At 40.1% G+C, this 9,505-nt stretch overlaps 2 protein-coding genes across 2 annotated transcripts; both read left to right on the top strand.

Moving 5' to 3' along the window:
- The first annotated feature begins 2,429 nt into the window (after positions 1 to 2,429).
- LOC116261337 (probable serine/threonine-protein kinase WNK9) lies at positions 2,430 to 6,021 on the top strand. The gene is made up of 7 exons (XM_031640058.2): positions 2,430 to 2,987; positions 3,081 to 3,118; positions 3,249 to 3,476; positions 3,576 to 3,796; positions 4,023 to 4,180; positions 4,280 to 4,700; positions 4,791 to 6,021. The coding sequence occupies exons 1-7, from the start codon at positions 2,916 to 2,918 to the stop codon at positions 5,711 to 5,713; spliced, it is 2,061 nt and encodes a 686-aa protein (XP_031495918.1). The 5' UTR covers positions 2,430 to 2,915; the 3' UTR covers positions 5,714 to 6,021.
- Positions 6,022 to 7,348: 1,327 nt separating this feature from the next.
- Positions 7,349 to 8,556, top strand: LOC116267233 (uncharacterized). Its single transcript, XM_050081112.1, has 2 exons — positions 7,349 to 7,643; positions 7,798 to 8,556. Exons 1-2 carry the CDS (start codon positions 7,578 to 7,580, stop codon positions 8,386 to 8,388), a joined length of 657 nt encoding a protein of 218 aa, XP_049937069.1. The 5' UTR covers positions 7,349 to 7,577; the 3' UTR covers positions 8,389 to 8,556.
- Positions 8,557 to 9,505: the final 949 nt, after the last annotated feature.

The raw sequence follows: 9,505 nt of genomic DNA, 5'->3' as shown, positions 1-9,505 counted from the left end.
GGGATGGTGTGGGCAGTTGCCCACACCAGCCTACATGTGGCTCCACCACTGGGTCCGCTGATCCACTCGAAGGTTAATTCATATTGAGTGTCTATTCATTGACTTTGGCTACATTCAACGTCAGTAAAACTTTCTCTTTACCTGGAAATGATATTGGGCATGGACCATGTCTCGTTTGAAACCATCCTCCTGCATTTTATTCTATTTTGGAAATTGCTTTATCCCATGCATGATAGATCTTTCTTATTGACTGTTCTCACTTTTCCCAATTTGAATTTATCCTGAAGGGAGTCGGCGCAACGATTGGGGTGAGGGCCAATGGGTGGCTGGTTCCTGTTTCGATTTCCTGTGGCATCAACCATTTGTGTTGTAAAAGGGGGTCACTGACATGTAAGTTGAAACAAGGCGGGGATGATATCGTGAGACATCGAAAACAGTTCTTGCACTCTTGTGGGATAAGGGGTTGGGTGGAAGCTTCGACTTTCTTCTAAATGGTGAGAAACTCTGCTCTCCTTTTTTTTTTTTAATGTTTCTCCAAGCTTTTAGTTGTTTCTTTTCAGACCAGCTCCTACATTTTGTCACTTTACTTCCTTTCTCATTTTTCCATGCCAATTTAAACCTTTTCAGGAAAGATTTAGCAACTAATTACCCATTATGTATAGTTTAAGATGCATATAATACATATCATGTCAAAACTTGGGAACAATATTCAGTCTTCCAAATGTCATTTGTTCACTAGCTGAATGCCTGTAAAATATTCTTTCTTTGAAAGTCAATTTAAATCTGTTAACTATTACCAAAGCAAGTTGAGAACGTCTTTTCTTATATAAATATAAATATATATGTTTATATAATATATATATATATATATATACATATATATATATATATATATATATATAATTCAATAGAATTAATTTCTTCTTTGGTTCTTTTTCCTATAATAACTAATAGAGCTTCTTTTTTGACTAAATGTGCGTTCAATTCAGAGAGGGGTGACAGATTAAAAAAATGGTTGGCAGGTTGTCATGTTTTCCCAATGCAAGATCAGAATCTTTTACATCTCAACTAAAAAGTCCGTGTCCAACATACAAATTAAATTTGGTTATATGACACAAAAAAAGGTAAAGAAGTTGGCTTTTGAACTTCTATAAAATCAATTCTGATTTTGGTACTAGGTTTTCACCAAGAGCATATTCTTTAGATTTAAAGCACTCCCAATTTAGAGTGGCTTTTTGGGGTCTTTCTTTTCTTTTGTTAGGATCCACTGTTATTTGTGAAAAGATAATATTTCTCTCGTGAGTGAGAGGCTAATTTTACCCACTGAGTGAAAGTTGAAGCCTCTCCCTGCTCTCATCCATTCAAGGTTTAGGACTGTTTTGTTTTGTGGTAACTTGAGGTAGGTATTTTACCGTCCAATATTTGCATACGGGTGTCTCTTTCTTTACAACACAAAGGGTTGACAGTAATGAAAAAATGATATGAGAAAAAAAAAAAGAGAGAATATATATATATATATATATATATATATATATATATATATAAAAGATAAATTAGTAGGTACGTGACCCTTAAATACATGACCCATAATTAATCATTTTGCCCGTAGATTATTCTAAGATGAAAGTAAGAGAGAAAACCAATGAGAAAATGTTGTTCAAAACTGCTAAATTTAGGATGACTAAAATATTTTATTTCTTTTTCCTTCTTAATTTTTTTTTATGTCATTCATCTTGGGTGTATGAGGGTATATATATATATACTAAAATCATCACTGCCATGTGTCACCGAATGATTAAATATTTAAAAACAGCCACTAACTGTGCCATAAATCGCTGTCAAAACATCATAAACAATTACTGTAAACTGTTGCTAGTGCACCTGTTGTATGGTGCATTTAACAAAGATTTTTAAATATTCTATCATTTAGCAAATGTAACATATTTATCTGTTATTTTAAAATAATAAAGTATATTTGCTTAAGTAGAATTGTTTTTCGTTAACTTCCTTTTCCAGAAGCTGCGATCGGGTCCCTCTCTTCCTCTCGGAGGCTGAAATGGGATGGAAAAGGGTAGCTCTGACCTATCGCAGACATGGTCACCGGCTACTACAAGAGAAGCGTGCATTTAGTATGTTATCTTCTTCTAGGATGAGGAACCCTTTTAAGACCTGATCGCTCATGCTGAATCCGCAGGTAGGAAGAAAGTGCGAATTTTAGGTAAGCATGAGCGCGCTTTTGTAAATAGAGATACTGAGCGTGGAAGAGCTGATAATATTTCCATTATCAATAAAAAATAAGTGGTTCCATAAAAATCTACCTTGTGGCATCTGTCAAACAAATAAATTTTGGAATCATTGAACCACCAAAATTTTGCCTGCCTTTTGATAAATCACTGGCCGCCTCTGCCATCGCTCGCCTTACATTGGCAGTCAACTGAATTGAAGCTCCAACCCCTCTTTTATGAAGCCAAAAAAAAAAAAAAAAAAAGAGCTTTCTGCTGATCTCAGTATTTTCACTAAAGTTTCTCTGTGATTTTTTTCATGGTGTATAGGTGAGGCAGTTTCATGGACAGCAAGGGAAGCGTTGCGTTTTTACTTTTTATCACCAATGTCTAAGAGAACCAACCTTTGAACCAACCTTGTCCTTCACTTGTCCTTATTTGTTGTTATCTGTCACCACAGATATATGTAATAATATATTTTGTAGACCATATATACTCATTTGGCTTTCTTTACAGTTCTCTGTAGTTCCTTTGTCCTGCCATGACTACTCCATTGCAGCCGTGCCATTTCCTTCAACCATAGATGTGGCTGTTCTTGTTGGTACCGTAGTTTTTTTTTCTTTTTCTCCATCAGAGACAGACTCTCTGCAATAAATTTTGATCTTTCCTTGGAAATCCTAAAGGAGAGGCAGGATGGTACATCCTGAGGGTTTTGATTGTGGGTCAGAGTTTGTGGAATTTGATCCTACTGGTAGATATGGCAGGGTAATGTTCTTTTATCTATGAAAAGTTTATTTTCTCTCTTGTTATTGGTTTAGATTTAGTGTTTCTGATCTTTGATTTGGTGGTTTGTTGCAGTACAATGAGATTTTGGGAAAAGGGTCCTCCAAGATCGTGTATGAATCTCTTTTCTTTTGCCCTCTCTTTTCTCAAATTTCAGTTAGTAACTTTGAGCTGTTGGTTTTCTGAAACACTGATTTTTCTTTTTGTTCCTTTCTGGGTTTCTTCCATTTTGCCGCGATGCAGGTATAGAGCTTTTGATGAGCTTGAAGGAATTGAAGTTGCGTGGAATCAGGTGAAACTCTACGATTTCTTGCAGAGTTCCGAGGACCTGGAGAGATTGTACTGTGAGATCCATCTCTTGAAGACCCTCAAGCACAAGAACATTATGAAGTTCTATGCTTCTTGGGTTGATATCGAAAATAGGAACATCAATTTCGTAACGGAAATGTTCACCTCTGGTACTCTTAGACAGTAAGTACAACTCTTTCTCTCTCTGTTCTCTCTCTATCTCTCTCCGTTTGTGAGCTCACCTTGTTTATCCCATCGCCTTTGCTGCCGTTGCTGATACAGGTATAGGCAAAAGCACAAGCGGGTTAGCATTAGAGCAGTAAAGAATTGGTGCAGACAGATCCTGAAGGGACTGCTTTATCTTCACAGTCTCGATCCTCCTGTCATCCACAGAGACCTCAAATGCGACAACATATTTATTAATGGCAACCAAGGTGTAGTTAAAATTGGAGATTTGGGGTTGGCAGCCATATTGAAGAAATCCCACGCTGCTCATTGTGTTGGTAAGAAGATTACACATTTTCTTTATTTGAGTCCCTGCAACGCCTCCTTGCTCCTCTTGCTTCTTCGATCTTCCTTCTTATGTGATGCCAAATACGGAAATGCCGAAGTGCTTTGTAACATCTACCGAATGGAACTTGTATTGTTAGAGTTAAATGATTCATAAATTCTTGTTGCCTTTTCCTCCTTCCTCATGTTCCCCTGATTTCGTATTGTGGTTTGATACAGGCACCCCAGAATTCATGGCGCCAGAAGTTTATGCGGAAGCATATAATGAACTGGTAGACATATACTCCTTTGGAATGTGCATCTTGGAAATGGTAACTTTTGAGTATCCATATAGTGAATGCACTCATCCTGCTCAGATCTACAAAAAAGTCACCTCCGTAAGATTTCTTCTTCTCCTCGCCTTTATATGATTGTAGCTTTTCCTTTTCTTTATGGTCTATGTACTCATTCTTTTGTCTGGATTTTTATTAAAAAAGGGGAAAAAACCAGCATCTTTATACAGAATTACTGACACTGAAGTGAGGGAATTCGTGGAGAAATGCTTAGCGACAGCTTCACAAAGGCTTCCTGCTAGAGAGCTTCTAAATGATCCATTTCTTCAGTTAGATGATTCTGGAGCAGATTCGAGGGTTATAGAGTACAGAGAACCAATAGCAGAAATTCCTCTTTGCCGTCTATCTCTTCTGCCATCTGATCCAACCTGTAAGCAGTCTGAGATCCCTAATCACATGGAGCATGGATGGGGCTATGAACTTGACGAGCTAGGATACGGTTGTGATGCTCTTTTAGCTTATGATGATGACAATGACCAAAGTTCCGCAAATTTGGGCATTTCAATCGAGGGAAAAAAGAGAGATGAAGGCATTTTTCTGAGACTTCGAATTGCGGATGCAGAAGGTCAGAGAGAGATTCGGATTAGTGTCATCTTTGTTGTTACTTGGTCCTTTTGATTTCAGAGTAACACTCATTTTCTGTTATTGCATGCAGGAAGTGTTCGGAATATTTATTTCCCGTTTGATGTTGAGAATGACACTGCCCTAAGTGTTGCAGTGGAAATGGTCACCGAACTTGATTTAGGGGATCAAGATGTTACAAAAATTGCAGAAATGATCGATGGGGAGATAGGATCCTTGGTGGTTGACTGGAAACCAGGGTCTGGAATTGAAGAAGCTCATGATTCCGAATTTCATAGTCACAATAACAGTGTACCAAAGGATCCATCAAGTTGCTTGCCACATGACCATCCTCGAAAAGGACACCATGCCCGCAAGCCTTCACAAACATTTCACAGCTCCCGGCTTGAGTGTGCCTCCATGCATGGTAGATTTGAAGAGGTCACCTACCAGGTTGAGGGATCAGAGCACTCCATTACAGAGGGCGCTCCTATCTTTTCCGGCCAATCTGATGGTCTGCAGTTTACAGACATTTGGGCTCAACATGAAGGTTCGGATATTGTGGCATCACTAAAATCTGTTAAATCAAGAGAGGTGTTCTCCAAAGAAGAAGGATGCAGCAAATTGGATCGAAGAGATCCTCATGCCGACTTTTGTTCAGGAAATCCTGTGGAAAACGACTGCTTGGATGTGAGCAATCATTGCACTTCGGACTACTTCTGTCCTCCTAGTTGTTGTTCCTCGCCAGAGGACTTTCCTGAGGAATCAAGCATGCAAGAATTAAGAGGGCTTGAAGCAAAGAATCAAGGGGAAGTGAGGAAAATAAATCAGCATCACTTTGGCTCCCGAACAGCTTCAGATTCATTACTGGCTACCATGCACAGAAAAGAAACCGTCCGGGAACATTTGGAATTTCCAGAAAAGGCTTTCACAGCAAAGAATTGCTACTCTGATATCATGTTACCAGATAACTTATATCGGAGGCAGTCTCTTCCAGTGGATGCGGTTGATATCTAAAGTCATCGGCCATTGTATGTCTCCCATGGACGGCCTTTGTCTGTCTGCAAATACAATCACATATCTAGATTTTTTATTCCCTTATTAACTCATGGGAGGTAGAGGTTTGGCCAGGAAAAACAGCTAACTCCTGAAGGAGTTTTGCTTATATTTGCTGCCCCATTCCTGGGCGCCTTTTCATGAAACAAATACATGTAATTGTCAGCTATAATTGCACCCCATAAAAGAAGTATCAGGTTCCATGGTCAAAACCATGTCATTCAAACCAACATTATTGCAACTCATTAAACTAAGTTGGTGTTGAAGCACGTTCACAGCTCTCATATGTTTGTTGATTTTGATGCATTTGGCAAACTTTTATGCGCCTGCGGTACTTTTTAGTGTGCTGCGAAGAAAATCGGATTCTAGAATCAGTCTCTTTTCAAGAACACGCTGCTTTTCATGTCTAGACTGCTAACAGATACCTAGCATGGTATGCTGGCGTGGCCATCTCTTTGCCAGATTTCTGTGTACTCTTAACCCATTAGCAGCTTCATGTACATGAATGTGTGTGCATTTTTGTGCATATGCATGTGTATGGATGGGGCCACACTAAATCTTTTCAGGATCCAATATTATCTGCAGATGTCCCAATGCTTGCATATGAAAGCTGGACAATATGTATATCTTAGCATGCATACTTTCCATTATGTTTGTATGTCTGCAAGAGCGTTGTACCAAAATACATTTCTTCATTTCTGTATGCATGAGTACGTTGTCTGCTAGGTGTGTTACACCAAACTGTTCATACAACGATTCTTGCTGATCGACATATCAAGCCGTCCAGATTAATGTGTTCTTTCTGCATGTTCTCTAGCATCGAAGTTTGCTGCCTACGCAGCTCGTAGCCACACAAATCACATGCAGATGTTCTGAAAACGGCTGCTGTGGGTTAGGCCCCCTACCTTTATTCAACAAAAGAAAGAAAATACATACATATTTTAGCTTAATGCAATATTGAACCGCATTGCCCTTGTGTCCACTCAACTGTTAGAATGGGGGCGCTAATTCCCAATCTGGGTCCGTGTTGTCACCTGTAACTATCAACGTTTGGCTCAAAATTCTTTCTTCAGCGACCTGCCATACTTCAGCAACAAAGACAGCAATCCCTGGCAGTGTGCTTCCAGTTCTTCGTCCATGTGCGTAAGCGACGGAAAAGAATTTATATTCACTGATGAAGAAACAAACAAACTGTTGAGTGGAATTACTTGAGTGAATCAATTATCATCTGAACTTGAAATGACAAACAAGCAGCTTAATGGGTTCTGTCGTGTTCATTGGTTCATCCCATCGGCTGGCCAATCCCAAGTCAGGCAAACGTTTTATGCAAACATACTTCCCATAGAAATTCAGTTCCGTAGCATGGAAGACGATGTATGACAGTAGATGAAGTCTTTCTCTAATTACCTAGCCATTTAGCTAGATGCACATCCACCGTATCAATCCGGCTCTTCCATGACACACCAAACTTAGTGTCTGCACGTGGTTCAAGCCAATTATATGATCATCGTATAGAAGGCATTCCATGCTTGCCCTGGTCGAACTCCAGACATGAACTCATGCTCACCACCTTCACTGTTTCACACTGTGGCGACCAATTCTACCTCACCTTATCTTCTTTTGGCCAATAGTGCGCTCACGGGCCTTCCTTTCAGAAAATGTAACAAACCACGTGCTGAGAGGAACGCAGACACAGCTTTCTAACTGTCGAGAAAGCTGACTCGTCACATATTAATACGTTTATCCATCCAATGGAGGTAAGCGGTAAGGACAACAAACATGACTGAAGATGCATAGATCTGCCTAAAGAAAGAAGAAGCCGCGCATGTGGGGCGTCCTACTCCTAGATACAATCAACCTTTCCGGCGCAATTCAAAGATGTCATCAAGCGGTAAAGAGACATTTTCCTTTCTTCTGGTTAACAGTGAAACAAATTTCTTCCCTTCCTTTTAGGAAGTGGGAGGAGACCAATCTTGAACATCGATCAATTCTGTTTGGGAGTGATCGACGTGGGCATCTGATCTTTTCATCTACCGTCATCGCAGGCACTGCAACAACTTCTCTCCCTCTCTGGTGGTAAATGGACAGACTTTCTCCTGATTGGGACACGATGCAGAAAGATGCTTTTCTTTATTTCATCCTGGTCGCAATGCAGGAGACGTCATTTCCTGGCCCTCGTGGAAAGCATTGTTGAGATGTACATGGCTGTATTCTGCGCATTCAAATCTCCGGTTAACAAAGACGGGAGGGAGACGAACGCGGTGTCTCACTGGTTGCGTTTTGCACCCACGTCACAAAAGCAAAAGCTTTGCCCATTTTTCTTAACTACTCCGTCCATTTTCGTTCCCGTTCCTTCCTCCGGATTCAAACCCATGACGGAGGTCTTGTCTGCATCCTTGCACGAAATAAGGAGTCCAAAGATCTTCGTCTTGATAACAGTTCCGTTGATGAAGTCCTTCGTGGGGTCATTTTCTGCATACGTCTCCGGTTTTGCCAAAACTCTTCTGGGAGAAAATTCAAATGTTCAAAGTAGTTATATCTATAATAAAGTGTTCCAAGGGAGAGGGAGGGTCCAAGAATTCATCAAGCTTGGGCAGGGTCATGGGGACAGTATATGTTCACAGAAATCAAACTGACGCGGTCATAGGAGGGTTGCATCAAGATCTACTTTTTATGTTTTGGATTTTATTTATTGTTTTCTTTTGTTGGAAACAAACCCATAGATTCGTTTTTAGTTTCTATACAAGTGTTTAGAACTCATTTGTAAGTAGCCTTCAATTTAATGACAACCTACTTTTTCTTTCTGTTTTTCCTTTTACAATTATTTCTATAATTTACGCATTGATCATGGATTAAATGAGTTATATTCTTTTTCTATTGCGTCAACTTGATATCAGAATAAGTTCGTCTTTTCCATATTGATTGCAATAGAGCATAAACGGAAAAAGCGTCCTGAGGGACGGCATGAAGATGCTGTGCAGCGTATGAATGATTTTTTTGCCAGGGACTGAAACTCAAGTTGTAGAACAAAAAACAAAGGAGAAGCGATGTCCTAGGTAACTCATAGAATTTTGAAGTATCCATTATCAATTACTATTGCATACAATGACAATCTCTTTGAAAGAAGATTCTTCTAATTGTTTCGTGTTTCCATTTATTAGGACGGATGGTATCAACTACCGATGAAATTGACTCCGTGAAAAAGATTGGATTCTATCAAAGCGAAGTAGTTGTAAATCAACAAAAATCTACAGAAAGGTCAAAATCCGAAAAGCACGTCATCCAATTGGCACCGGAATCAACTCCACGGGCCGGCAGCTGTGCAAAGATGAAGGAGATATTCAGGAGCCAACTGGAGCCGTCTAAGACCAGAGCCATCGTAACTGGACGCCGGTTGTCGTACGACTCTGTGGCGACCGAAACTGCCGCTGCCGTCATGTGGAAGAAGTTCGTCAAAGAACCCTTGGTTGAGGAAAAGGGGCAGATTCAAGTGATGACGAACAACTGGTCATAGGGCCGATCGCCATGATCGATGGTCAGCCGGAAGGGGTACGGAGGATGGGGAGCTCACCTTGGAGGATCAAGGGACGAAGACGATGGATTGGCACCGGAAAACGGCACCAAATTTTTGATTTTCCAACGAGAGTGGACAACAGCCATCAAAGCAGAAACCTGCCCCGCCGCCGATTTTCTTTGTGTTTGCCCTTTTACAGTTATTTTCATTCATTTTTTTCTTTCCTTACTATTTACCTT

Source organism: Nymphaea colorata, chromosome 1 (assembly GCF_008831285.2).
Source record: "Nymphaea colorata isolate Beijing-Zhang1983 chromosome 1, ASM883128v2, whole genome shotgun sequence".
In the NCBI taxonomy this organism is placed as follows: domain Eukaryota; kingdom Viridiplantae; phylum Streptophyta; class Magnoliopsida; order Nymphaeales; family Nymphaeaceae; genus Nymphaea; species Nymphaea colorata.
Note: the sequence above shows the minus strand (reverse complement) of the source record. Positions and strands in the feature narration are given on the sequence as shown.

Coding starts and splice junctions, on each gene's coding strand:
- LOC116261337 (XM_031640058.2), top strand. CDS start 2,916: ATGGTACATCCTGAGGGTTTTGATTGTGGGTCAGAGTTTGTGGAATTT. Junction 4,181..4,279: donor TCTACAAAAAAGTCACCTCC/GTAAGATTTCTT, acceptor TTATTAAAAAAG/GGGAAAAAACCAGCATCTTT. Junction 4,701..4,790: donor TCGAATTGCGGATGCAGAAG/GTCAGAGAGAGA, acceptor TATTGCATGCAG/GAAGTGTTCGGAATATTTAT.
- LOC116267233 (XM_050081112.1), top strand. CDS start 7,578: ATGTGGGGCGTCCTACTCCTAGATACAATCAACCTTTCCGGCGCAATT. Junction 7,644..7,797: donor TTCAAAGATGTCATCAAGCG/GTAAAGAGACAT, acceptor CCGTCATCGCAG/GCACTGCAACAACTTCTCTC.